This window comes from Crocodylus siamensis, chromosome 4 (genome assembly GCF_052110815.1).
Source record: "Crocodylus siamensis isolate JL-2025a chromosome 4, ASM5211081v1, whole genome shotgun sequence".
Classification (NCBI taxonomy): Eukaryota; Metazoa; Chordata; order Crocodylia; family Crocodylidae; genus Crocodylus; species Crocodylus siamensis.
In genome coordinates, this window is record NC_143398.1 from 154,363,794 (window position 1) to 154,391,705 (window position 27,912).

Genomic DNA, 27,912 nt, shown 5'->3' on the forward strand with positions numbered 1-27,912 from the left:
CCAGCCTGGCTCTGCTCCTTGACACCACATGCAGTGTTGGCTGGAGCCCTATGCCACTGGGTGGCAGTGCCTACACAGGCCACGAGTGCCTGCAGCCTGCTGCTGCTGCTGCTAGCAGCGGGGGCTATATACTAGGGCTGTGTGAAATTTCATTGGCAGTTTTGTTTTGATGCTGTTTTGACTCATTTTGAGCTTGAAACAGAAGGCTTTGAAACAGTCTTGAAACAAAATGAGGCAAGTCGAAAAGTTTCGAAAATTTTGAAACCTTTCGAAGCTCAAGCTGGGCTTGCCCGTGGGGAAACAGAAGCTAAAGTAAGAAGAGGGAGGGGGAAAAGGGGGAAAGAGGAGGGAAGGAGTGCTTTCATTATTGACTGTGTAGCTGGCTAGCGACTGTCATCCTTCCCTGAGATCCCTTCCAATCCCAGTGCTCTGGGGGGAGGGATGCAAAAACTCCATAAAAAGCAGCATTGTTTGAACTGCCCTGCTTTCTGCCTTGGGGTCAGTTACTGAGCTGTGTCTTCCCGTTTTGCCTGTTGGCAGCTAGAGGTGCAGGGCCCCAGAACCCAGACTCCCCCTGCACCGATCTCCTTGACAGCTGGCAAGCTTATTGGCCACAGTTGGGTCTAGGAGGCCTGCAGTTTTCACTCCCCTGTGCCCTAAGATGGACACAGTCAGTTGCACAAACACCCGTGTTATGAGTTTTGCCTGTCAGCAGCCAGAGGTGCAGGGCCCCAGAAGCCCTGCACCGATCTCGATAGCTGGCAGGTGTTGTGGCTGCAGCAGGGGCTAACATCCCTGCAGCTTTCACCCTGCTGCGCCTTATCACAAAGTGTCACCCATGTCACAAGTTTTGCTTGTTTGCAGCTTGAGGTGCAGTTTCCCCCAAGCCCCTGCATCACTCTCCTTGAAACTTGGCAGGTTCATGCCCTGAGAAGGGGCTACCATTCCTGCAAGTTTCATCCAAATCAGGCCAAAAATGACAAAGTTATAGGCTGTTTTGAGCTTCCCCATTATATCCTATGGGCAAAACGTCAAAACAGGGTTGAAACAATGAAACTGAGTGAAAGGGTTTTGATGAAAAGAAACGGAACAGAGGTTTCGAATCAAAGCAAAATTCAAAAGGAAATGCTGTTCCATCGAAATGTTAAAACGCAAGTCGAAATGGAACGGTGCCATTTTGCACAGCCCTAGTGAGAGCTGGGTCATCCGAGCTGAAGCATTTTCTTATTTTGAGACAAGCCGTTGTAAGAAAGTGCTGGGAGCCAGCCCAGAAGGCAGTTAAGACTCCCTGAGTGGGGCGGGGTTTCATCCCCTGTATCAATAAGCTGCCTGCAAAATTAATCTACAATCTGAACACTTCTACTAGCATTGATCGTACTATGCTGCAAGGGTGGCAATGACCCTGCAACTGCGCCAGTGACGACAGCCTCACAATGCAAACCCCCTCAGCCGCCGCTCTTCCGCAGGGGACTACACTCCCCGGCATGCCCCGCGGGCGAAAAGGGGAGGACACTTCCGGGAGGCTCCTTCCGGCCTGGCCGCGAGGCGCGCTGTGGGAGGGGCCAGAGCGGAGCGAGCGGCTAAGATGGCGGCGGCGGCAGTGCTGGAGTTCCAGCGCGCGCAGTCCCTGCTCTCTACGGACCGCGAGGCCTCCATCGGCATCCTGCACTCCATCGGTGGGTGCCGCGCCCCCGGCCCGGTCCGGCACGCCCCTTCGCCGGCCCGCCGCCGCCCCGCCCCGGCCCCGCCGCCCAGCGCACCGCTGCTGACTCACGGGCAGGCCGCAGCCGTGCCCGGGGCCGGGGCCGGGGCCTCCCCGCCCGAACCCGGAGGAGGTGCCATCCCCCCTGCTGCGGGGGCACGAGGGGTCGCAGGCTGCAGACGGAGCCTCCCCTCGCTCCCAGGCCGGCCCGGGAGCGGGGTCCCGCGGCTGCGGCATCCCCGTGTGTCATCCCCCTCCCTCTCCCGGCGTCCCTGTGGCCACTTTCCCCCTCTCAGTAGGGGACAGGCGGACACCCGCTTCCAGCGTCAGCTCCCTAGGCACAGGGTAGGCCCCGGGGCAGTGACACCTGGCCCCCCACATGCAGAGGCAGGAACATGGGCACGCGACTGCTCTTGTCACTCACGTCTCCTCATGTGGGCTCCTGTGATTCTGGTTGCCGGTGCTGCGTTAGTCCTTTGGAGCATCTCAGACAAGAGTAACCAAGGCCTGTTTTATGCAGAGTGTCCCCGGGCCGAAAGGGAGCGGCTCTAACAGGGGTTTGCTTTATGGGCTACTGGTTTCTGAGGTTAGACTCACCAGCACGTACATGGTGTTTGTTCTGTGCCAGAGTGGTGAGGACAGTGCCTGAGGTGTCCCGGTCACATCTGGGGAGCGGGCAGGCAGAATGACAGCATCAGTTGCTGAGCCATCTAAATATAAGCTTGCGTTTGTAAGTGAGTCAGAAGCGTTGCTTGAAGTCAGCCTTAGAAACCACCCTCGTGTTGGAGCACTGGCCTGATGCGGAATTGAGAAATCAAAGAAGTTGCTGAAGTATTAATGATCTAAAGGACCTCTTTGTCCAGTGTTTATTTACTCCTGAATTTGAGAAGGGAGAGGGAGGCTTCCTTTGCTGCATGCCTCTGCTTGAAGTTTCTAAGTAGAAAATAGAGCAAGGTATTGTTTTATAATGGGGATGTTACTGTGTAGCCCATGTAGTATGTAGCCATGTAATGCCACTTGCAATTGAAAATGCTGTAAGTTCTTAGACAAAAAGGCCATAAAAGTTGCAGCTTTTCCACTGCCAACTGGTGAGAATTGGTTTATGTTGCCTGTCTGTCCAGGGGTTTCAGTGGTGTCCGTCAATTTAACATCCAGGTTTTGTGTTGGTTAGGGAGGTTTGTAGTAGTTGCCATAAATACCATAGTGTTTATCAACCTGAAGGTAAACGTTTTTGCTGGGGAACTTATTTTCCTTTTCTGGTATTAAAATACATTGTGACTTGGGTCAGCTCTTGGGCAGTGTGAATGCAGCCGGTTTAAAAGATAATTTGAAGTGTGAACATTGGTAGTAACGTGTGCTGAACAAAGCAGGCATGCACTAGAGTTCTTGTGTAGCTGTTTATGTCTGAAAAAAATACTTTAAAACTTTTCAGTTTAGGAGTCCCAGCAGGGACGGTGTGCATGGGGATAAGACAGGAGGGGTGATCTTTTGTGAACTTTTTGGAGGTGTTCATTTCCATCAGTTACAGAATACCAGGTGTACGTAATGCAACTTTAGCTATCTGGGGAGCTGTCCCAAGTACTTGGCAGTGTTAAATATGTCTACGCTACTAGATGGACAGTTGATCTATCTATGGTGGGGGACATGCTTTGAACATGTTACTGCTGTGTGCTTGTTACAGTAATAAAAGGGACATCTGAGTATTAGACCTTGAAGTTAAGATCTCTCAGGTGGCCTTATTGATGCTGATGTGTGCTAAAAGTTAACATACTGTGTACTGTTCTAGTTGATGCCTATATGCTTTAAAGCTGTGACTGTAAAGTACTCATTTTGTAACAAAGTATTTTTCAGAAGTGTATCAAACTTTTACAGTGAAAGTGCTGAGATTTCATCCTAAAGTAATAGATAGCACTTAATATTTCCAGCGTGTGATATGCTGCTGAACATGGTTATATTTCTCGAGTTCATGCTGGCTTAGCATTATTCCAGTTAAACTTCAGCCAAGTAATTGCAACATTATGTGCAGTAGCAATAATGGGGCCTCTTAATACCAGCCCTTAAATTGTTCCACCTTGCCTGATTCTGTGCTTCAAATTATGTAGCTGGTTAGAACACTTGTACGCAATAGTAGGGGTTTGTCTTTGGAACAGTACTTCTAACAGCTGGAAAGTATCTAGTGATAGTACTTCTAATAAGCATTAAAACTTCAAATTCAGCCAGGCACAAAAACACCTATCAACTGGATTGAACTATTTATAGGGAAATGACTCTGTAGACTTCTGTTGCATAAGTATCTTAAATTCTAAATTTTAGAATCTGCTGTCTACGTCTCGGAGACTGTATTGATTCCACTGTTACTTGTCGCATTTGTTTGATTTCAGAAAGGAGTGCAAAAACTTAATAACATATGTTGAGAATTCTCTCTGGTCTGAAATGGTGTTAAAGGCAGTTGTTCCACTTTCTTCTAGTGAAGCGTGATGTCCTGGAAAATGATGAGGAAGCAGTACAAGTCAAAGAGCAGAGCATCCTGGAATTGGGATCGCTCCTTGCCAAGACGGGACAAGCTGAAGGTAAGCGCCAGGTATTTGACTGGTTGCATCTTCCTTATAGATTGGGGCGGGCAATTATTTTGGGTGGAGGGCTGATTACCCAGTTTTGCAATACCAGGCTGTGGAGGGCCACATGGGTAGCCCCACCCCTTGACAGGTGCTCTGCCCCCTGGTCACCATCTTGGAACTAATGTCCCAATGCCTTGGGACCAATGTCCCAGGGCCAGCAGTGGTGGGGCCTAAAGCAGGGCCCAGGCTGGCAGAGGTCTGTGGAGCCAGGCTGGGCTGCACCAACAGGGAGAGGGGGGAGCTGGCCTGGCTCCATAGAGCCCCTGCCAGCTGGGACCCCACGCTTCTGCCACCCTGCTTTGGGCCAAGCTGGCACTGACCCCAGGGCACCAGTGCTGGCCCCATGCCCCTGCTGGCTCCTTGCCCACTCACTCCCAGTGCCCCCCAGCTTGGTGGTACAGGCAGGGGGGCAGTGCATAGCCCCGCCCTCCTGCTTGCCAGCAGGAAAGAAGCTGGTGCTGAGCGCAGGAAAAAGCAGCTACTCGCCTACCCCATGGCTGGCGCTCCCTGCTGCGGGTGCTCGCAGCCCACGTGGGGCTGTCTGGAGCAGGCACAGGCAGCCCCACGCGGGCTGCAAGCGACTGCAGTGCGGGGCGCTGGCCACTCAGCAGGCGAGGGGCTGCTCTTCCCTGTGCTCAGTACCAGCTTGTAATTCGGCCCTACCATCAGGCTGGCAGTGGGGCCAGGTTACAAGGTAGTGCTGAGCGTGGAGGTGGGGCTGCAAGCACCTGCAGCAGGGAGTGCCAGCCACAGGGCAGGTGAGGAGCCTAGGGAAAAGCTGAGCGCAGGAGGAAATGCAGCCCCTCCCCTGCCTCATGGCCAGCACGCCCTGCTGCAGCTGCTTGTAGTCTGCACAGGGCTGTCTGTGCCACAGGGTGCAGGCCACAGGGCAGGTAAGGGGCTGCTTCTCACTTCGTGCTCCTTCCCTGCCCGGGGTACCTCTGCCCTTCTTTCCCCCTGTCTCCTCCTCCTCCTCCTCCTCCTCCTGCCCCCCCCCACGCACTTTACATGGGGTTCCAGAGCGGGGCAGCCACGTGTTCCCAGCCCCAGCAAGGGCTTCTGGTTGGGTGGGGATGGGCAGGGGCCCCAGTTGTTGGAGCCTGCTGGGCTTCCCCTGGGTCCTCCTACCCTTGGTTCCTGTCATTTTTGATGGGAACCAAGGGCAGAGAAATGTTAATTTTCTACATTTTTTTTAGGGGCCCCCTTGGGCCATATTTTGCCCACCCCTGTTATAGATCCATAGAACTAACATCAAAGCAGAGGTGGGCAGGAAATGATCCTTTCATTCTGCAAGTGTTTTGAAACCTTTTTTTTTTCTTTTCTTGAACTTGAAAAATACTTTTTTCATACTAGAAGTACTGAAACAAGACTCTTTAAAAGTTTCAGAAATCTTTACAGGATTTGTCAAAGCAAACCTTTTATCACAAACTGTTTCTATCTTTGTCAGTTGGTATCATTTAGTAAAACACCATTTTTTCCCCCCAGAAAATTCACCAGTCCTTCATAGGACCTCTTTAAGATGGAAGCTATAAAAGCCAGAAACCTGCTCAAGCTGGAAAATCTACATGGTCCCAACATGCCTTATTGGGAATTTTAAAATGTATTTAGTCTTTTGTCCTCTGAATTTGACAGCTTCTGACTTATACAGAAACTTGGCAGGTTTCTGGTTGTTCCAGGTTCCTTCTTAAACAATTTTCCCTGCCCTGTGGGACACTCTGCAGCAAGCAGTCCTGGAAGCTGCTCCTGCTTGTTGGTGTTACTCTGCCTCCATTACCACTCTGGTTGCAAATGGCAATGTGTACAGCATACCCTGTAAGTGAGTCTTGTTGGGACTGCTTATAGCGGGGTAGGGGCAAGGAAGGTCTCTGCAAGGGGTAGTAGGAGCTGGCTGAGTGCAGAGCTCCGTGCTGCTACTTGCAGGAAACTTCTTCACCCCTCCCACCCAACTGAGGCTGTCCCATGTGTCCTGTAGAGTCAGGGGACAAAGACTGATCAGAGTTGCCACACAACTTGCAAGAACCAGGATTGTTTCTGGGCATCCTTGCAGGGTGGGAACAGTTCTACTTGCCGCTTCCCTGCCCCCCAGGACCAGGGCTTTTCCCAGGGTGCAGCATTCAGGACTCCGGCTCTTTGCCACGTTCTAGCCCTCAGGGCAGGATTTCTCACGTGAGCTCTCGGAGCACAGACAAGAACCCAAACTCTAGCAGCACCATGGCGGAGGGTGGGGGGTGGGCTGCCTGTAGCCAAAAAGCTGGACTGGACATGGCCAAGGGAGTTGGACCTCAGCTGGTGCTGCCACCTAGCTTCCCCCACATCCTATCCCCTTCTCATACCTGGTCCTAATGATCAGATGATTGGCAGGACCAGGCAGGAGGTAACCCCCAACCTGGGACAGAGCCACCATCGGCCTGATGCACCTTCATGTAGGGTGCAGTGGGTATACAGCCTGTGTGCTGTGGCCCCTGGCTGCTTAGAAGTTGGACAGCTCTGCTCTGAAACATAACTTAATAAAACACTGAACACTTGCAAAATGTTCAGGATATCTGCTAGTGAAAACATTAAGATATGCCCTTCAAAGATGAGTTGATAATGCTCTGAGAATCTGCGTGTGTGTCCCCCAATTAGGCCAGAGTGAGGTTATTGAACTTCCCTTTGTGGTGCTTCTTGAAAATTTGGGAGGCCAAAGAAGGTGGGGAGAGATGTTGATGTTTCTGTTTCTCACTGTAGCGTGTCATTTTTGTGGGAAAGGTGCTGCCACTTCCTCCAGCTGCCATCTTCCATGTGAAGCTATTTTCCAGATTAAAAGGGAATATGCAAGTAACTTCCTTTAGGCCTACTTGTTTCTGTTGCGGAAAACTTAGTGGTATAATTTATGCTGTGTCTTCTCCAGGTCCTTGGTGGATGACTAAAGCTACCCATTGCATTATTTTCCCTTACATGTAAGACTGGAGGGAAATAGCCCAAAAGGAGTTAACGTAAGGGGCTAAGTTTGTATCTCTGAATTTTATCCTAGACTTCTCTGCAGATTAAGCATGAGAGTGAACTGCCTAGGACTGCAGTTTGTGTCAGTGGCCTGTCTGTAACAGGAATGAAATCCATTAGTAAAGTTTACGTGAATAATGGAAAATTTATTCTGTTTTCTAAACTTTCCAAAAGAATGTTTCTTTTTCTACAAGGAGATCATTGTCTTCAATTTACTCTGAAAATCTTGTTGAAAGGAAGGTTTGAAAGGCAAATGGACCATTAGTTGCAACTGACACAAAGAAATCTGAAGTTGAGTATTTGCTGCCACTCAGGCAGAATGGTTGGCCCTAACATTCCCAGGGATCAACATTTCCAAGTATTCTGACTGAGAAGCCATCACAGCATAGGAACTTGTGGAACAGTTAGTGTAGAAAGCATCAGTAGAATGCTAGATCTATTTGGACATGAATTAACATCCTTGGGCTTGATAACTTCCTGGAAGTGAGAGATTCTGCAGATCCAGACACAACTAGGAAAGGAAGATCCGACTGTTTATTTCTTAGACATTTTATAGATATTAGGTCTGGAAGGAACCTCAGAAGATCATCGAGTCCAGCCCCCTGCCCCAGGAGCAGGAAGTCAGCTGGGGTCAAAGGATCCCAGCAAGACGAGCATTGGGACATTTCTGAAAGAGTTCAGAGTAGGTGCTTGCACCACCTCTGAAGGCAGTCTGTTCCAGGCTTTGGGGGCTTGGACAGTAAAGAAGTTTTTCCTTATGTCCAGCCTTAAATTGGAGGAGTTTGTTACCGTTGGAACTTGTCATCCTGTGGGGTGCTCTGAACAGGCGTTCCCCCAGATCCTGATGCACACCCCTTATGTACTTATAGGCTGCTACCAGGTCACCCCTGAGCCTGCGCTTTTCCAGGCTGAAGAGGCCCATGGCTCTCAGTCTCTCTTCCTAAAGCCTGTTGTCTTGTCGGCTGATTGTGCATGTGGCTCTCCTCTGGACTCAAGGTTGTCTACATCCTTTTTGAATTGTGGAGCCCAGAACCGGATGTAGTACTCCAGGGCTTAAGAAGTGGAAAAGGACGATCTGGCAAACTTATTTTTAATTTGCTATGGTACGGGGAAGATCATTGTTTATTTGCTGCTGTTGTGGTGGGTGCTTTTCTGTCTGAAAAGTCATTGAAAAAAATAATTTGTTTTCTTATTGTAATTCTGAGGACTTGTATTTAGGGACCATTGAAACTTGTGCTGGAAGTACACTGTGCAGCAGCTCCTTTTAATCGTGTAGTTTCCCTTGCATGCTCTCTTCTTCCCCCCCCCCAGTCTCACTCACCCCCCTGCCAATCACGATGGGTGGCAATAACCATGGCTTATTTAAGACTACAGTTTTTGCTTCCTGGCCATCAGGAACAAGTGGTGAATAGTAGTGGGGCATTCAAGGGAAACTTCCAAGATTAAAGGAGCCACTGTGCAGCACACTTCCCCTACAGATTGCGGTGCTCTGCACTTGCATCCATTAGGTGATTTTATAAAGCTGAGAAGTTTGAACTAGAATGGGTTCCCTAAGAATGAATATAATGTTGCCAAAAATCTTATTCTCAAGCTGCCCCTGTTGTTATTTCAGGGGGACCCAGGGGAAGTAACATTGTTACTTGTGTGAATAAGTCAGAGAGTTAGAATTCCAAATCACTGTCAAAGTTCAAACTGTAATAACTCTAAAGCAGAAAAATCCCCAAATATATTTTCCTTTACAGCAGGGGTGGGTGAAATGCGGCCCGTGGGCTGGATGCGGCCTGCCAGGCTGTTCTATCCATCCCATGGGGGCCCCTAAAAAATTTAGAAAATTAACATTTTATCTTCCCCTGGCTGCCTGTCATGCAGCCCTCAATGGCTTGTCAAAACTCAGTAAGCAGCCCTCCGTCCAAAATAATCGCCCGCCCCTGCTTTACAGTATATAAAAACAGTAAACTTGAGGCAAGAGAGCTCAGGCAGGATGCAGTTATGATATTAACTGCTGATTTGTCATGCTTTTTCATATACAGTAGAATTGATTCCTGCATTGTGTCTTTAGTATCTTAAAAATGAACAAATAGCATATTACAGTCTGTATCTTCTATGGCCTTTCTGTTGGATGCCACAAGGAATCAGTGCCACATTTAGCCAAGACTTGGATGTTGCAGCGACCCCATTAGGTGCCCTACTTCCTTCTGAGTCAGTGTTGAGCCAACACTTTGGCATAGTGCTGGGCTGCTGGAAGTACCAGTATTGTCTTTTTAGGTGGAAAGTAAACAGAAGTGAGAACAGCCTGTCAGTCTAGGCCCCAGGTGCTTGTATGGGCAGTACTGTTAGCTTTCTGTCCCAGTACTGTTAGCTTTCTGTCCCAGCCAGATTTTAGTATGGGTAAATATTTTGTCCCCCCTCCCCCCCCAATTCCCGACATAATTAATTTGGATACAATATCTTTTTTTTTTTCCATCCGAAAGTGTTGTGGTGTTGCTGTATAGGATTGAATGCTCTCATTGCCACATTCCATCGCCTTTTGGGAAGAAGTGATCTGTCTTGGCATGTTTTGCTCCATAAAGCCCCTTACGTTAGGTTGAAATGTGCCGTACAAGCATAAATGCAGATAAAACTAATAAGCAGGGTGGCAAATTAGCGAGTGGATTAACAAAGTAAGAACTAAGCGAGTAATAAATATAATAGAAAGTATGCAATGGTTTTGTTTTTATAATATATGTTTCTCCACATTAACAGCTAGATAGTGTGTAATTTGCCTATTGATGTTGATGGGAAGACTTAATTTACTCTTAAACCGGTAAATTAATATTCAATATAGTTGCATAATGTAAACAATAATTTCTTTATCAAAAAATCACAAGGACTTTTGCAAACATTAAGAGCTTTAAAACAAACTTGAGGTAAGTATTACACAGGCTTTTATAGATGGCCAAACTGACTAATTTGCCTGAGGTGACAAAATGGGTCAGCAACAGTTGAGAATAGAACTGGGAATTTTATCTCCCAGTTCCCTGATTAATCACAAGTCATACTGCCTCAGGAACTGTTTACCCCAGTGTCCTATAAACACTGTTGATTACTCTAATTTAAGTAGTTAATGTAATATATATTACTGAATGCAGGCCTATTAAATTCCATTATAACTTGACTACTGTTGTGTTGTTTTCTGAATGCCTAAACATTTGTTTGTTGTTGTTGTTGTTTTTTTTTCATTATTTGTCCTGAAAACAGAACTTGGAGGACTTCTGAAATATGTTCGACCCTTCTTGAATTCCATCAGCAAAGCAAAAGCAGCCCGCTTAGTCCGATCTCTTCTTGATCTGTTTCTTGATATGGAGGCAGCTACTGGACAGGAAGTAAGACCCTTTAAATGCTGACAGGAGCTCATTCCTCAGGTTCACAGTACCACTACCTAGCTTGCTTTGCTTTATACTGAAGAGTCACTTTTAAGTGGTCCCAAGACATGCTCATTTAATTCATTTGATTACGTTCCATTAAGGAAATGTTGTATGCCTTTATATAGTTCTGTGTGAGTTAAACAGAGTTCTCTTTTTATGAAGCCTTATCACACTAGAGGTCAGAAATCATTCCTAATGGAGGTGCACTGATATATTGGATGCCTGTCGGATTGACACCGATGAAAAGGAAAATGGCATTATCGGTTATTGGCTTTTTTTTTTAGCCATTATAGCAGATAAGGCATAATTATTGGTAAACATTATAGCCAGGGTCCTGGACATCTGGTTTCCTCCCCACCCTGCCCCAGGGCTGGGGCCCCTGGATGCCTGGGTTCCCTTGGGGAATGGCGGGTTTCCCTTTGCAGGTGGGCAGCATTCTAGCCTGCAAGGGGTCCTGCTTAGGGCTCCTGGGAGCAAGATGCAGGGGGTGCTGCATGTATGCACATGGCCAGGAATACAGCTGAGCAGCTCCCTGCAGGTAAGTCTGTGGAGGGGATGGAGCATGGGGGAGGGAAAGTGGTGTGTGGGGCTGCAGATCCAAGCCCCCACGGTAAGAGAAAGAGTGGAACTTGAGCTGGGGGCGCTGCCCAGGCAGGGTGGTGCATGGGACCTGGGGCCAGGGTAGGGATCAGGACAGCAACAGGCAGCTTTTCCTGGGGGGTGAGGGGGAGAATCTCCCCGCTGCTGCACTCACCCCTCAGGAGAGGCATGGGGGTGCATGTGCCCCCCCAGATTTGTGTGTGGAGCAGATGCAGGCTGTTCGCTGTAGGGTCAGGGCTCTCTGCTCTGCTGCCTTTCCCTTGGGAGCTCTGTGCTGGTCTCATGCCTCCTGCCCACGTGGCAGAAGTGGGGGTGGTGAGTTGTGTTCCTTGCTGCCAGGTGGGGAGGGCATGCGTGGCTGGTGTGGGGCTCCTGGGGCAAAGGCAGCAGAGTGGAGAGCCCTAAGCTCAGTGGGCAGCCTGCATCTGCCCTAGCTTGGCTCTGTTCCACTTAAGCATCCTGGTGTTTAAAAAGGGTGGCAGGGGTGCTTCAACTAAAACTCATTCAGTGAGCTTTAGTTCAAGTGCCCCTGCCACCATTTTTAAGTGTTAGGATGCTGATGCAGTGCAGGAGACTGCTGGAGTGGACCAAAAAAAAGGCTTATATATGTCAGTAAATGGATTATCGGGTAGGCATCGGCCAGTATGGTTGGTTTATAATTGGCTATCGGTATCGGCCAAGAAAATCTTTATTGGTGCACCCCTAATTCTTAACTCGGTGCCATGGATTCCATAGAGAAGTCTCACTAGGGATCTTCTACCTTTATGCTGTTGTCATGTGACTGTCAGCCAGTCCAGGCATAGCTGCTTGTAGCAGGTCAGAGCTCAGCTTCCTGGATTCTGAGATCAGGCTTTTAGGTCACAGAACCCGTTGTCTCTGTGGTGCCACCATTCAGCCCCAGCTGGCTCAACTTCTGGCTCAGGTGGGGACTTTGTGCTCCTTCCTTTTAAAAGGGTAACCAAATTTGAAAGTAGTGGGCAGGTAGTTTCAACACTATTTACATAGTGCTATCAGTATGCAGTGCTGTGTGAAAGATGTAATTACTGTCCCACATGCTCAGTTTTTACCAGTTTGTGTCCTTTTTCTTGGTTTTTTAAGTCATTCAGTTTTTACTGATTTACACCCATTTTTCAGTTCAGATCCCTGTTAATCGGCACGAGTGGCCCATTCCCTGGAAGTGGAAGGGCAGAGACCTACTCCCCACAACTGGCACTACACCCAGCTGCTCTGCACAGGCCCCCCTTCCCCCAAATGCCAGGGCAGCCTGGCAGCTGGCTGCTGCAACAGGGAGGGTCGCAAACACAGCCAGGGAAGAAAGGCAAGGCACGGTGCCTTATGCTTCCTGCTGCTGATTCAGGAGCCCACATCCCCTGGGAAGAGCCTACCATAGGTCCCCCAGTTCATGCCTCCTGGGAGGGCTGCGTAGCAGCAAGAGCTGTGTCCCACTCCATGCCCCACACCCACTGATGGCTCTCCCCGCCTTGCTTCCTGGTGCTGCTCTGCTTCCCCCTGCCCCTTTCCAGTCTTACTCTCTCCCTCCCTCACCACTGATTTTAAATGTATTTTTTTTCCTTTTATCCCGATTTCATCCCGGTTTTTATGTTTCGAAGATAAACCTCAAAAAACTCCCTGATTTTATTTAAACAAACAAACAAAACAGACTGAGAATGCGGAACACTAGATGTAATGCATCTGATTCAAGGGTTCTGGTCTACATATAGCCAAGGTTTCAGTGGCTTATAGGGTAGATGGAGTTTAAATAAATAGGTGCAGTTTTGTGAATACTGCTTATCACCTTTTAGCTGTGACCTCAAAAACTTTGTGTTAGTAGGCTATGTTGAGGCTAGTATTAATCATATTATAGATGGGGAAATTGAGACAATGATTATTCTCAGCATCAGGGTTGAATTGAATCCATGGATCCTGACTCTTAGAGAGGATCTCCCTCTCTAATACCTTCCATACTTTTAATGGTATCTCTACCAAACACTATCTGCTTCATATTAATGAGGGTTTTACTTGCCCATGAAAAGACTGCTCTTCTGCCAAGTAGATTTCTCCAGCCTGGAACTCCTTCCAGTCCACGCTAAACATCTCATTTCCCTCTGTTCTTCAGAATCAGTTTTATTGGATGAGTGGTTGATACCTGCCTGGTACACTCACAGACTGTATCAGCAGCCATGAGCTATTTGACTGTAAAACTTGACTAATGTGAGAATAGAGCTTTACACACAGGGAGAGGGTGTTTAAGGAGAATCTGATTGAATTTAGAGAGACTTTTCTGAAGGAAACTTGATGGAGGTTTTTTTTATTAAGACATGCACCAAAACAATAGTATATTCTGGATGGGCGGAGTATCTCTTGGTGATTCCTAGGAAGGAGATGGCTCCATTATATCAAAATATTTACCACCATAATCGGAAGAGACAGAGTTGGGAGGAAAGTCACAAACACTTAATCATTACTTCTAAGTAGAGTATTGTTTGGTCCGAAACAATATATGCATAGAGACTTTATTAGCTGCTAAAAGGATTGGTGCATCACTTCTACAGTACAGCCTGTCACCTGGTAAGCAAATAATTAAGGCAGGAGTTGCTTCCAGGCCTAATTCGTCTTTGTACATTACAGTGCAATGAGTTGTCTAGTCATAATGACTTCTGTGAAACTTTCCCTCCCCAAATCTGAAGTGTCAGCCAACTGCTGCAGCCATAAATTGCTGCTTTTGCAGTGCACCTGCTAAATAGCTGTTCTTTCAGTTCAGAGACAAGTGCATTTTGGTGACCTTTGGACAGTGTGCAAAATGTGCTACCTCCTGCCCTCTGAACTATGCATGTTCTAATTGGCATGGGATATAATCTCTTTATTCCTCTGGGCAATCTGGACAGCTTTAAAGAATGCAGTAAGCGATTTCGTTTTTACTCCAACTTTATCTTGTAGGTAAAACTTAAATCTCTCAAGAACTAGCTCCTAAGTCATGTGTGCTTTCGAGGGTTTTACTATATGAAGGTTACACACAAACAGCTTGGACTTGATTGGTACCTAAAACGTGCTGTGTTTTCCTTTTATAGATTCATAGATGCTAGGGTCAGAAGGGACCTCAAAGGATCATCGAGTTTGACCCCCTGCCAGTGGCAGGAGAAAGTGCTGGGGTCATGTGACCCCAGCTAGTGCTTGTCCAGTCTCCTCTTGAAGACCCCCAAGGTAGGGGAGAGCACCACCTCCCTTGGAAACCTGTTCCAGATTCTGGCAGCCCTAACTGTGAAGAAGCTCTTTCTGATGTCCAGCCTAAATCTACTTTATCAGCTTGTGGCTGTTGTTTCTGGTTATTCCAAGGGGTGCTCTGGTAAACACAGCATCTCCTATTCCCTGCTGTCCGCCAACCCCCCGGTGAATTTGTATACTGCCACAAGATCCCTTCTCTTGCAGAGGCTTAAAAGGCCTAGGGTCCCTCAGCCTTTGCTCATAAGGCCTTCCCTGCAGGCCTCTAACCATACAACTGACCCTCCTCTGGACCTGCTCAAGGTTGTCCACATCCTTCTTGAATTGCGATGCCCAGAACTGGATGCAGTACTCTAGCTGCGACCTGACCAGTGCCCCAGTGGGGAAGCATCACCTCCCTGGACCTGTTCATGATGCACCTGCTAATGCATGACAAAGTGCTGTTAGCTCTGCTAATTACTTTGTCACATTGATGGCTCATTCATCTTGGGGGGGAAGGGGGCCCCCCACCTATAGGTATATTGGTGATTCCCTCTTCCTAGGTGTAGTACCTTGCACTTGTCTTTGTTGTTCTCTACCCACTTCTCTAACCTGTCCAGGTCTGCCTGGATTTTGTTTCTTCCCCATCAGTGTCATTGCTTCACTCCATAGTTTGGTGTCATCTGTGAATTTGGACATAGTGCTTTCCACACACTCATCCAGGTTGCTGATGAAAATATTGAACAGCACTGGACCAAGCCTTGGGGGACCCCAGTGCCCACACCTTTCGAGGTTGATATCAACCTGACCGCCACCACTTTGGGTACAACCCTTAAGCCAATTCACCACCCACATGATTGTGTAATCGTCTGTGGCACAGCCGTTCAATTTGCTTATAAGAATAGGATGGGGTACAGTGTCGAAGGCCTTCTTGAAGTCCAAGTAGATGACATCTACCTCGACTCTTGCATCCAGGTTTTAGTGACCTGGTCATAGAAAGAAACAAGGTTAGTCAGGAAGGATCTACATGCTGTGAACCCATGCTGGTTGCCCTTCAGCATTATATTACCCACTGGACTCTTATCAGATCCTTGATAATCTTTTTAAGGATTTTCTGAAGAGTAGAAGTGAGACTAACTGGTCTATAGTTACCCCGATCCTCTTTCCTCCCCTTCTTGAAAATAGGGACCACATTGGCCCTTTTCCAGTCCTCTGGGACCTCACCTGAGCACTACGAGTGCTCAAACAGTCATGCCAGTGGCTCTGCTATGACACTGGCTGATTCTTTCAGCACCCTTGGATGCAGCTCATCCGGTCTCGCTGATTTAAACACATCCAGCCCCTCCAAATGTCTCTTTAGTAGGTCGGCACTGACAGTTGGTGGGCTGGTGTTTCTCCTGCATCTGTCAGTAATGCATTTGGAAGATTTGTCTAGATCCGAGTTCAAGAATACCGAGGCAAAAAACTAATTGAAGAGCTCTGCTTTGTCCCTCCTATCTGTCACCAGCTGCCCTTTTAGCTGAATTCAATTTAGTTTCCTTTTAGTTGAGTTCAAAAGCGAGCTCTTTTATGCTTATGTTTTGATGAATCCAAACATCTTTGTTTCAAACAAAAAAGCAACTCTAAGGGGGAATATCAGCAAGGTTCTAACAAACTCCTTGCTGGTGATTTTTTGCATGTCAGAAGAATACATCTTTGTATCCCAGTGCAAGAGAATCTTTGACTGGTAGATGTAAGCCAGATCTGTTTTAAAAAAAAAAGCAGAGGCAGAATGACATGTCTGTCTTTGGTATAACCATGTTTTGACTATAGAAAGCTTTCATTACAATAAATTTTAGTTTTGCTTGTTCTTTTCAATGCAGTACAGTATCCTGACCAGCAATTGCAAATAACAGATTGTATCTAATGTTGGAATATGTTCTGACTGCAGATACAGAATTCGGATTTTATCCTTGTATCTGTGGCTGCTGCTTATTATCTTAAATGAATCAAGAAAAGATAACTTGCTGTTCAGCATGGATAAGCACAGGTTTTTGTCTTACCTGGCCAAACTTGTTGTCTTATACAGTAGTATAGAAATTGGTTAAACACCTGATTTCAGTTCTGTAAGGGGCAAGAATTTCTTTTGGTTATCTTTTGTTGGACCAACTGCATGGTTGGGATAGGCTTCAACAAGCTTTTGAATGCAGTGGAGTTTTCTTCAGGTCACCTGAAGGTCCAATAAAAGATATTACTCGCACAGACCCTTACCTTGCTTACATTTCCTGGACCATCTGGGCTACAACATCTACATCAAACTTATTTCAGTTTTGTCATTGTTGTGTAATGAGAGAATGACTTAATGAATCTGGATCATATGATCTTACTCTTCTGTTTGCAGGTAGAGGATTTTTAATTTAATTTTCTTTTTGTGCTCCCTTTAGGTTGATCTGTGCTTAGAGTGTATTGAATGGGCCAAATCTGAGAAAAGAACTTTCCTGCGGCAGGCTCTGGAGGTAGGCTGAGTGTTGATTTACTTTCTATTTGGTGGCAACTTTTCTACTTGTCTGGATTTTGTATTTGTAAATATTTCCTGCTCAGGTCTTTGTGTATATGAAAATCTATGTGATTATTCTAAGGCTAGTTGTCCTGGTTGAGGGCATGTTGGCAAGAAATTTTTCTTGACAGGAGAGAGCTTGATTACTTTTATTCAGAACCAGTAGAATTTCCAGACAATACCTAGGGTTAGTGTGTTGCATTGTACACCCTAAATTAGTGAAACCTGCAAATTAATAAGAATACCATATCCTTTTGCAAAATAAATCTATGCTACTTTTCCCTGACTCTCCTCAAAGCAGTTCCTTTTCTGTTCTCCAGGCTAGGTTGGTGTCTTTGTATTTCGATACTAAGAGGTATCAAGAGGCTTTGCAGCTAGGTAAGTTTGCCACTAGGTGGCGATGGTTCATTGTTTCCAAATTTAAGTTAGAGGTGCGTATGGGGAATGACCAATTGTCCTTGTAACATGATATACTTCGGTAAGTTAATGGCTTCAAAGACTTGAAATCCTCTGGCCTGAATCAAAGCTCTGTTTTTTCCACTGCCAGCACCATAGACTTGTTTCAGTTGGATTTTTAAGCAAAATGTAATCAGATGTAGTTGAATACAGAATACTAATATTTTTCAAGGGACCTGTGGGATTAGGCATCTAATGCTTCTAGGTCCTTTCAGAAGTGGTATCAATAAAAGCATTAGTAAGGCCAAAAATAACTGCTACATATAACAGGCCCTTGTCCTGGTAACATGATATTGTGGCACAGAAGTTGGGACTCCTGAGCTCTCTTCCAGTCCTGCTACACACTCCCTTTGATAACTTTGTTCAAGTCGCTATGCTTTTCTTTGGTTTCCGATTAGTAGGAGTAGAACTTAAGTCACCTGTGTAACTTAGGCATGGTCTGAGCACAAGCTTTTAGAAATCTTCTGTTTAGTTAAACAGTTCAGACATCAAAGTTGCATCTGTTTATCAACATAGCTTGGGTCTGTATGCTGTCTAATTTTAAACTGATGAGAGTTGCACATTAAAGTTAAAATTTTTTAATTCATTTGACTTCAATAACCCAGCACAACTTGTGTATGTAGAGAAGCCCATAGAAAGTCAGTAGAGACTGCTGCTGAGTCATTTAGGTGCTTTTGAAAAGGCAGCAACAAGTACCTATAGATCTAAATGTGTGTATACAGCATCCTGCTCAACCTTGTACGTATGGGACATGGGGAATATGGAGCATGGAAATAACGTGTTTCGAGGGGTGACATTTGTCTGCTGCTGGGGGAGGGGCAATAATAGGTCTCTGCAGCCCCTAGAGAGGAGTTGAGGGAAACAGGCTTTGGAAGTCAAGTTTGAAGAGGAGGTAAGTTCTCTTCAAGCTGATGGTGCAGTTTTGCTTTTTCATGCTTTGCTGGTTTCGATAACAATAGGACGGGGTTTTTATCTCTTTTTACATCAAGACGTTTCTTTAATTCAAAGGAGGGGGGAAAAAAGCTGCTTCTACTGGCTGGCTCTTTGCCTCTGTACTCAGCAGCATTGAATTGGTGGTTCATCTGAGTCTCCTGGGTCTTCTCTTCCTATCAAGAAATAAGGCAAAGGATGTGCGGCATCTACTTTTTAATCCATAACTACTTAATGATTTAAAAAACAAATCCCCATCATCCCAAATTTGGAAGTGAGTCAAAGAAAGCCTTGATCAGTTCTAGAAAGCGAAGTTCAGACTAGCACTTGATTTGCTCAAAGATCTGTCATGAATCTGATACTGTCACCCAAAGAACCTTTTCATAAAGATGGGTTGAATCTCACCATGTGCTGTAAATTACTTAAGTTTATGCCCCTTAAGGCAAAGCAGCAAATGTCAACTTGTCCAGCTTGCCCACGGTTACTTGCACCATCAGTAATGCTTGCCCTAGAATACAGAACTTTCCTTTGAACTTATCCAGCTTTGTCTGGTTCAACTTTCTGTCCTTTTGTTTCTTGGAACCACAAAATGTGTTGGCATGAACACCCTGGATACTTCTAGGCCCTGAGCCACTGAAAGCATACCTAGAAAACAGCACCCTTTTGGGGAAAGAGGGTGTTGTCCACAATGACCTTGAATTGCTGCTGCTGGCCAAAAAGAGGAGCTATTTGGAGCAAGTTACAAAGGCTCTTGTTCTTGTTTCTGGCCAGGCTCTCAGCTTCTGCGCGAGTTGAAAAAGATGGATGATAAGGCTCTGCTGGTTGAAGTGCAGCTGTTGGAAAGCAAGACATACCATGCCCTCAGCAATCTGCCAAAAGCAAGAGCGGCTTTAACCTCTGCACGGACCACAGCCAATGCAATCTATTGCCCGCCCAAATTGCAGGCAGCACTGGACATGCAGTCAGGTAAAAAATCTTGAATAGAAGCAGGGGGGGACTGGGATCGAGCCTTTAATGCATTACATGACCTGTTGTGCCATACTTACAAAGCTGAACCTCAAAAATAAGATGTTTTGCCCCATGCTATTTTTATATAGAAAAATGGTACGGCCTGCAACCCAGCTTTTCATGTAGTCTCATTAATTTAGCCCATTTATTTATTTATTTTTACATGTTTTATGAATGTAAACAGTAACATATTGCTGTAATGCTTTGAGTAGCAGTACTGTGTAAGTATATACCTGAGCATTCGGAATCATGGCTTTGACCTAACATACTGCGAGTGGTTTAATTCATGATTTTGAAATCAACTCAGTTTTTCTTCTGGTCCTTGAGTCTCTAAGGTGAATAACAAACGTATCCAGACCTTCCAAACCATGACGGCTAAAAACTTACATAAATAAATAAAAACTAAAGATATTCTTGTTATCAGTTCAGGAGCTGAGGCTTGCTTTTTTTCAATATAGTGGTAAACTTATGTAGTAGGTAGTCATTGTTAGTCTCTTTAACCAGGCAAAAATTTTAAGTGATCATTTATACTACAGTTTGAGACAAGACCCCTGAAATCTTTATAGCCAGCAGGTCCATAACTCCTGTTACAAATGCCACTCAAAGGAGCTTGTACTCCTGTCATTCAATCATACAGAAAAGAGATTCCACAAAAAACAAGTGCTAAAGTGCTGAAATGTGGCTTTGCTTAGACACATCCCTTGTATATTTTTTCCTTGGTTTTGTAGTCTGTCTCTAGTCACTATTTTGAAGAGTGAATGTGGTTTTCCTAAAACAAATGAATTAAAAGGATGAAAATAAAAGGAAAATGTTCCGTTTAATGAAAGTGCAATGTATAGCATTAGCTAGCCTTGTTATTTCACCGCCTTTAGAGAATTCAGAATTGACTTCAAGTCTGCTTGTTCTCTTTACAGGTATTATCCATGCAGCAGAAGAGAAGGACTGGAAAACAGCCTATTCATATTTTTATGAAGCATTTGAAGGATATGATTCAGTTGATAACCCCAAAGCCATCACTGCGCTCAAATACATGTTGCTGTGCAAAATCATGCTCAACGCGTACGTGGCAGTTGAATTCTGGGAAGAACACTTTTATTACATTTAATTGGGAAGGAGTTGTCCATATATCTCTTAGCTAATTGAACTGAAGCAGACAAATGTAGTTAGCTGTTTATTCCTTCATTGTATTTGTTGCTGTAGTCTCAAGAATCTGGCATTTCCAGAATATATGTGGTAGAATAAGTCCTGAAGTTGTGGGTTTTTTTAGGTTTAGTGGAAAACTTGAAGACTTCTTGATGCATACTTTGTGTAAATGTGGATCAGAGTCAGGAAGCATGTGGCTCAGTTGAAAGGCCAGTCTAATAACCTGTATTGAGAAGTACAACATTACTCACTGTTGGCTAAATTCATTCTTCCCTTTCTCTCCAGCCCAGAGGATGTGCAGGCATTAGTGAGTGGGAAGCTTGCTCTGCGGTATGCAGGAAGACAGGTACAGAAAACTAAGGCTTTCTATCTTCTTTCTCTCTGGAAAGGATAAAAGTTGATTCCTCACTGGATTCTATTATGCATTCATATCTGACACTTTCTAAATGATCTGTATTCATTACCACTGCACTAAAGAAATTGGCTGTTAATATTTCTACACACTTCAAGTCAGATCCTGAGCTTACTGAATCACCTGACATCCATTGATTTCAGTTGCAGTGACTTGCACCCAGTGAAGATCTGGCCCCTTGTTACTTCATTTAATCTTCTCCCAGGGCTTTGGTACACTGCTGTATTCTTAGTTGTCATGTTGATGGGTCTAAACATGTAGGTGCTGAGTACTTTCCGTTTTCCAGGGACTGCTGCAATGGCAGTCTTGGATCAAATGTATGGATGCCCAAGTTGTTAATTACTCTCACTTGTTTTGGTTGTTCTTCAAAATCCCCTTTTTCTTGTCCAGTAGAATTGAACAGTCTTAAGATCCAGAGGACTGTAAAGTGAACAACAGCAATTGGCATCTTCCATCTAAATAAGCCCAGCTTGTTCTAATGGTGTGCAAATTCCTTATGATTCTTTAAACTTGGTAGCATTCCTTTAACACAGTGACTCCCAAACTTTTTTCCTGTGCCCCTAAATCTGGGTTGTGACCCCTGCCCCTGCTGCCCATTCACTCATGCTCAGCAGCGCCAGCAGAGCCTAGGCCAGGCTGGGATCACGGGGGGGCAGCAGCAGCAAGAGCCAGGTGGAGCGAGGGGCGGACCCCTGTGACCCTGATTTGGGCTGTGTCGCAAGGTTGGGAGCCACTGCTTTAACATGTATGGGTGTTCTGGTTACTTATAAATTACCGAAAAAAGGTGGCTTTGGTACATTGGAATGACCCTGCAATAACAGCCAGTTTGTGTTCACACCACACCTTGTTAAAATAGAGGGTCATGAACTAAGAGCTGGACAGACGTAAGCAGTGACACCCTCCCTGCTCTTTTGGTCGTTTATTTAGTTGCTGTGGCACAGGAGCTAATTTTAAGCCCTCACAGTTGTCTGAGGTGATTATCTGAGAGATGAGACAATGGTAAATACTGATCATTAAGAGGAAGTACTGAGGGGGTGGAAGGAGAGAATTTTTTTTAGAACTGAAACTTCCTTATCCTTGGCCAGTTTCTAGATAGTCCTACCCTCATCTTTTTCACTTCCCCCTGACAGTCATACCAAATATACCTTTTTCAAAGAGAGGTTAAAACACTTTATCTGGATACTTCTGTGGCCCCTTTTATAGCATATGAGCATTTTAAAGGTTCTCTTCAACGTTCCACTGAGAGAGTGTTGGTCTATTGAACAGGTATGAAAAATGAGTTAGAGGACAAATGAACTGTCCAAACTTCAGTGAATTAGCAGCAGATGGAAGAACAAAATCCAGATTCCATAGCCATTGGCTTATACTGCTCTACTACTGCACCTGTGTTCTTACTACTCAAAAACTTGCAGTCCAGGCAACAGTACAAAATATTGATGCAATTGTGGGTGGGAACTTAAAATGTTCTCAGAATTACGTAGTGAAGAGGCAGAGCAAACTGTTGCTGTAATGGTGTGGTTTGAAGGTCCCATACTTTGCAGCATGCCAGGCTTAGAAATGCTTTATCTGTGGGGCTATTCAGTTGGTGGCCTGCAGGTTGCCTGTGGCCACTCTGAAAAGAAGAAATATTAAACTGGCTAAAAACTCCAAAATTTGCATGTTCTGAAAGAGATGCTGAAATATGCATCATTTTGCCAAACTGCAGTTGAAGGAACTGCAGACTCTTGCTTCTGTATTCTCAAACATTAGAAAATTCCAATTCTTCATCAGTATGAAGTGGTTTTCTTACTATGTGTGCTGAATATTCCCACTTTGCCTATTAATGTTCAGTGTACTTCATATAGCTAGTATTAACAACATTTGTGGGTGCCCCAAAAATAATACTTCCTCCATCTTCTTTGCAGACAGAAGCACTGAAATGTGTGGCACAGGCCAGCAAGAATCGGTCGCTGGCAGACTTCGAAAAGGTGAGTGATTAGGAAGACATCAAAGTCTGTTCAGCTTGACCCATGCTTCTCTGCCAAGGTTGTGCCCAATGTGGGACGTGCTTGGCATTGGTATAAAACACTGCAGAAATAGATCTGACCTTTCCCAGCAGTTGGTCCACTCTGTTGCTGCCCATAGGTTTGGTTCAGCATCCCCAATCTCTTCCAGGAGCTTGTAGGCTTCATGTATAGGAAGAAGTTATACAACTTATTGTTTATGAAGGATCCAAGCAAACAACAGGAGAATATTCTGGGGTATTCATTTGAAGTTGAATCCTAGCTTTAGTTTATCAGGTTAATCACTTTAGGTTTCATGAAGAATCAAATGCCTTGATTTTAGTGTGGGTACTTGGAGTTGTGTGAAAGAAGAACTTGAAACTAACATCTTTACTAAAAGTCAACCTTGAATTGCACAAACTTTGCAGTAGTATTGGGCAGCTGTTGTTGGGCCTTTTCATCAAATAATTAGAGAACAGAAACAAATACCATGTACTGAAGGAATTGGCCTATGTAATTTAGGAGCCATTGATTTATCTTTTTTGAGAATTCATGGAGGTTGGACAACTGTTTGACTGGAAGGGTGCAAATATAGTGCCCATCTTTAAAAGGGGAAGAAGGAGGGTCCGTGGAACTAGACACCAGCCAGCCAGACCTCTATAACTGGAATGATCATGGAGCAGGTCCCCAAGGAATCCATTGTGAAGCATCTTAAGGAGAAAAAGGTGATCAGGAAGTCAGCTTGGCTTCACCAGGAGCAAGTCATGCCTGACCAACCCAATTTTCTTGTATGGTAAAGTGACAGGCACTGTGAATGGGGTGAGAGCAGTGGACGTGGTATACCTTGTCTTTGTCAACGCTTTTGACACTGTCTCCCACATTATCCCCATTAGTAAGCTAAGGAAATGGAGACTAGATGTAAGTACTGTAAAGTGGACATGTAGCAGGTTGACCACTGTACTCAGCAAGTAGTCCTCAATTGGCTCAATGTTAAGTTGGGAGGAGGTATCAAGTACAGTTTCCCAAGGGTCTGTCCTGGGTCCAGTATTGTTGAACATCCTCATCGTTGATTTGGATAATGAGATCAAGTGCAGCTTAGCAAATTTACAGGCGACAGCAAGTTGGGTGGAATTGCAAATACTCTGGAGGGCAGGACTTGGATTTAGACTGGAGAAATGGTCTAGTCTGGATCCATCAGAAGAGATTCAACAAGGATGAGTGAAAAGTCCTGCACTTTGGACAGAATAACCATATGCACAAGTACAGACTGGCTTGGTTGCAATTCAACCAAGAAGGACCTGGGGGTTATAGTGGACTGTAAGTTGATTATGAGCCAACAAGTGTGCTCTTGTTGCAAAAAAAAAAAAAAAAAAAGCCAACGGCATCCTTGGTTGTATTAATAGGAGTGTTGCATACAAATCAAGGGAAGTTATTCTTCCACTGTATTCGGCACTGATGAGGCCTCACCTGGAGTACTGTGTTCAGTTTTGGGCTCCGCACTTCAAGAAAAGTTGACAGTTTGGAAAGAGTCTGGTGCTGAGTAACAAAAAATGATTAAGGCCTGGAGGCAAGACTTATGAGGAAAGGCTGAAAGAACTATGGTTATTTATCCTGGAAAAGAGAAGACTGAGAGTCAGGATGAAAATTTGATATTATTCTTCAAAGACTTGAAGGTTGACTATAGAGAGGATGGAAATTGGGCTTTTCTTTGTGACTATAGGGGATAGAACTAGGAGCAATTGCCTCAAGATGTATCTGGGGATATTTAGGGTGAAGATTAGGAGGAACTTTGACTCAGAATGGTTAGTTTCTTCTTCCTGACATGATTCCTTCTACCCCATTATCTTCAGTAAACATCTGCTGTGGTCCTGGAGAAATCCACTGCCCAAGCAGTATTCAGTTCAGTGAATTCCCTTGAGTACTTCCATGCCTTTTTAAAGGTCTTCCTAGACTGAGTTTTTAGGAAAACTCTAGGAAAAATGCTGCAGAGAGGAGATGGGAAAGGAAGACGGTACCAGGAAGCTATCCTCATATGCCAGACCTCTTGGAGGAGAGCAAGTTGCTCTCAGTGTAAAAATGGAGATAATAGCTGTCAGCCAACTTGCTAGTTAGGCTGATGTGACCTAATGGCCCTTCAGCTAAAAGAATCCCAGTATTACTAATTTATTCTTGCGTTAATCATCCTGCACCACCACCATGGTATCTTCTGCCTTGTCAGAAGGATGGATTTAATAGTTCTATTCATGCTGATTTATTTGTTCTCAATATGTCTTCTCTAGGCTTTAACAGACTATAAGGTGGAGCTCAGGGACGATCCCATTATAAATACACATTTGGCAAAACTGTATGATAACTTATTGGAACAAAATCTGATCAGAGTCATTGAACCCTTTTCCAGAGTACAGGTAATTGTTTGGATTGGTTTTGTGTCATTGTCTTTTTGCCGCCCTCCCCGGTATCTTTCTTCTTCCTACAGTGTGCATACCAAAGTGCTGGCTCTTGATATTTTATTCCTCCTTGCTTTCTCTAAATGAACTGCTGTGCGCTGGAGGGAATCTCATCTCTCTGAATTTTACTGATCACTTAATAACCTGAAACTTTCAGAATTCATAACTTTTAGCTGAAAAATGCTAGTTATTTAAAAGGCTTATGGATACCGTCTGGAACTATTGAAAGCCTCTCTCTGCTGTATACTGATCTATGGACAAATCTGTAATGCCTTCAGTAGTAATGCTTTGGCTCTAGGGTGTCTTCCAGGAGTGCTGCTGAGGCTGGAATTAATACTTATTTTTATAGCAGAGCTGCTATTTTATGTTTAAGCAGAGAATGGAGATCCAGCAGTCTGGTCTGTCCATCTTCTATTAACATTTTTGTGGTCTGAAGTCTGAGATAAAGCTTTTGAAGTAAAGGAGCTGATCTAGGGCACAAAACTAGAGTATTGATGGGCTGGGGTGTCATGTGTAAAGGGGTGTCATGTATCAAGGCCTTATACTTCATTATTCTGTACTGAAAACAAGCCATAAAACTTGCTTCCCATATCTGTTGATTTCTTATAGATTGAGCACATATCCAGTCTCATCAAGCTCTCAAAGGTAAGAACATCTCTAGAAATCAGAGAGACTGCTTAATAAGAGGGTTAAGAAACTTGAGGGGTCATGGTATTAACCATCATGAGATAATTTAGCACATTAAACCTCCAGGTGCTGGCAACTCCACAACAATTAGAGCAGATTCCTCTTGGAAAACAGCCCCCATGAGGGCTGGGATTGATGTAGGATACTCTTCAATGTACATTTGTGATGTAATATAGGGGAGTACATGGGCTTCCCTTTGAGGTCCTCCATGAAAAACCAAGGTCCTGCTCCCTGCTATTTTCGCCACTTGCTAAGACTTCTTTGGACAAGTCAAAGTCCCTTCTTGTACAATACTAGAGCTTCTGTGGTTGAATTAGTTTTAGCTTTGGTTTGTGTGAGTGAGCAGCAAATGATCATAAAGCTGTTGGAACCAAGCTCTCTAACACATCCTAAGACATCAGGCCAAATTAGTCCCTCTGGCTGGAGTTTTCCTGAGTATCAGTTTGACTCAGCAACTGCTTAGCCCACAAAGCTAACTATCCATATTGCAGTAAGGATAATCTGAGCTGGTTTAAGTCCTAGTAAATAATACTTCTCCTGCCCAAGTACCACCCAAAAGGGCTTTTGCCCTGAATTGTCTGAGACTTAACAACCTGAAGCTGCCAAGTCAGATTATGGAGTGCCTTGATCCTGGCTGTATACTCATTTCCATTGTACACTGTTTTGAATGGTGTGTTCTTATACTAGATGACATCTTGGACACCAGTGCACATTTTGATATTTTGAGTAAGAGCAGGGAACACAAACACACTCCTTATCTTCAAGTGGCATGTGCTCTACTGAAATAGCAAAATGGAGGGAGGGGCTGACTCCCATTGGGTCATTCAGTGGCAGTTGCAGGTATTGCTGTGTTAACAGACTTGTGGTGAAGCTTGGCTAAAGCATAAAAATAATCCTGATAACAGCATGTATGACATGAAAGTTGTACTGTGCTTCATGAAGCAAGAGGGTCATCTAGGCACTCTACTCAATTGGGGTCATCTTGGCACTCTATTCAATGGAAGCTAGTGCCTGGTGGTACCTGCTTTGACTTCTTCCATTGTTTAAAACATACTATTGTGTCCAAGCTAGTGTGTGTAAGATCTGACTTCCAAGAGTGATTAGTGACCCATGTTGAAAAATCCCCTGGAAGTAGCTATTTTGTATCCTGTCAGGGCTGGAGGTGTAGAGTGGTGAAATCCACTGCTCTTCAGCTAGCTCCAGGAGACGGTTTCAATTCTCTGCTTCAATTTCAGGCTGATGTAGAAAGAAAACTGTCACAGATGATCCTGGACAAGAAATTTCATGGTGAGTCTTTCTACTTTTTACCTTATGTCCATATCAAGTGTAGGGAGGTTGCACAGTCTCTTCCTAGCTCTTCTCCAAACCTAGGCATAATCCAGAAGTGTTAATTTAAATTCAAATGTCAGGCATAGAAAACTAATGGTCATTCACAGAAAAGACAATGAAGACTCCAGGTGGCATCTAACATACTGAGCATTTTTTATTTTGGGAGACTATCCTGGCCCCCTCTCCTCTCCCCACACCATCCTATCTTAAGTTTTATAGAGACAGTTGAGACTGGCACACTGAACCTCCATGGTTACTGATGCTTTACATCCAAAGTCAGAACTTCTTTGCCAGGGTTACTTTTTCTATCAGTCTGAAACTCAAGAGTTAATTGAAGTTTGTAATTCACTAGAAATCAACTTAGCTGCATCTGAAGGTGGTCGAGTGCCTCTGTTCCTAGTTATGGCTTGTAGACTATTCAGTGAAACTGATGCACTGTTTTGGAGCTCCTTGTTGGAACTGGTCCATAATCAGTGAA

General features: G+C 44.9%; 1 protein-coding gene across 2 annotated transcripts in view; it reads left to right on the forward strand.

The window, feature by feature from the left end:
- Positions 1 to 1,529: 1,529 nt before the first annotated feature.
- Positions 1,530 to 27,912, forward strand: part of PSMD11 (proteasome 26S subunit, non-ATPase 11) — a 32,446-nt gene continuing 6,063 nt past the window's right edge. For both annotated transcript variants that reach the window (XM_090044292.1, XM_090044291.1), the window contains exons 1-12: positions 1,530 to 1,676; positions 4,171 to 4,272; positions 10,540 to 10,664; positions 16,928 to 16,999; positions 17,361 to 17,418; positions 19,198 to 19,392; positions 20,349 to 20,493; positions 20,863 to 20,923; positions 22,894 to 22,956; positions 25,251 to 25,376; positions 26,028 to 26,063; positions 27,341 to 27,392. In XM_090044292.1, coding sequence (XP_089900418.1) covers positions 1,586 to 1,676; positions 4,171 to 4,272; positions 10,540 to 10,664; positions 16,928 to 16,999; positions 17,361 to 17,418; positions 19,198 to 19,392; positions 20,349 to 20,493; positions 20,863 to 20,923; positions 22,894 to 22,956; positions 25,251 to 25,376; positions 26,028 to 26,063; positions 27,341 to 27,392 — 1,126 coding nt within the window. In that variant the 5' untranslated portion in view covers positions 1,530 to 1,585. The remainder of the gene's footprint in view (positions 1,677 to 4,170; positions 4,273 to 10,539; positions 10,665 to 16,927; positions 17,000 to 17,360; positions 17,419 to 19,197; positions 19,393 to 20,348; positions 20,494 to 20,862; positions 20,924 to 22,893; positions 22,957 to 25,250; positions 25,377 to 26,027; positions 26,064 to 27,340; positions 27,393 to 27,912) is intronic.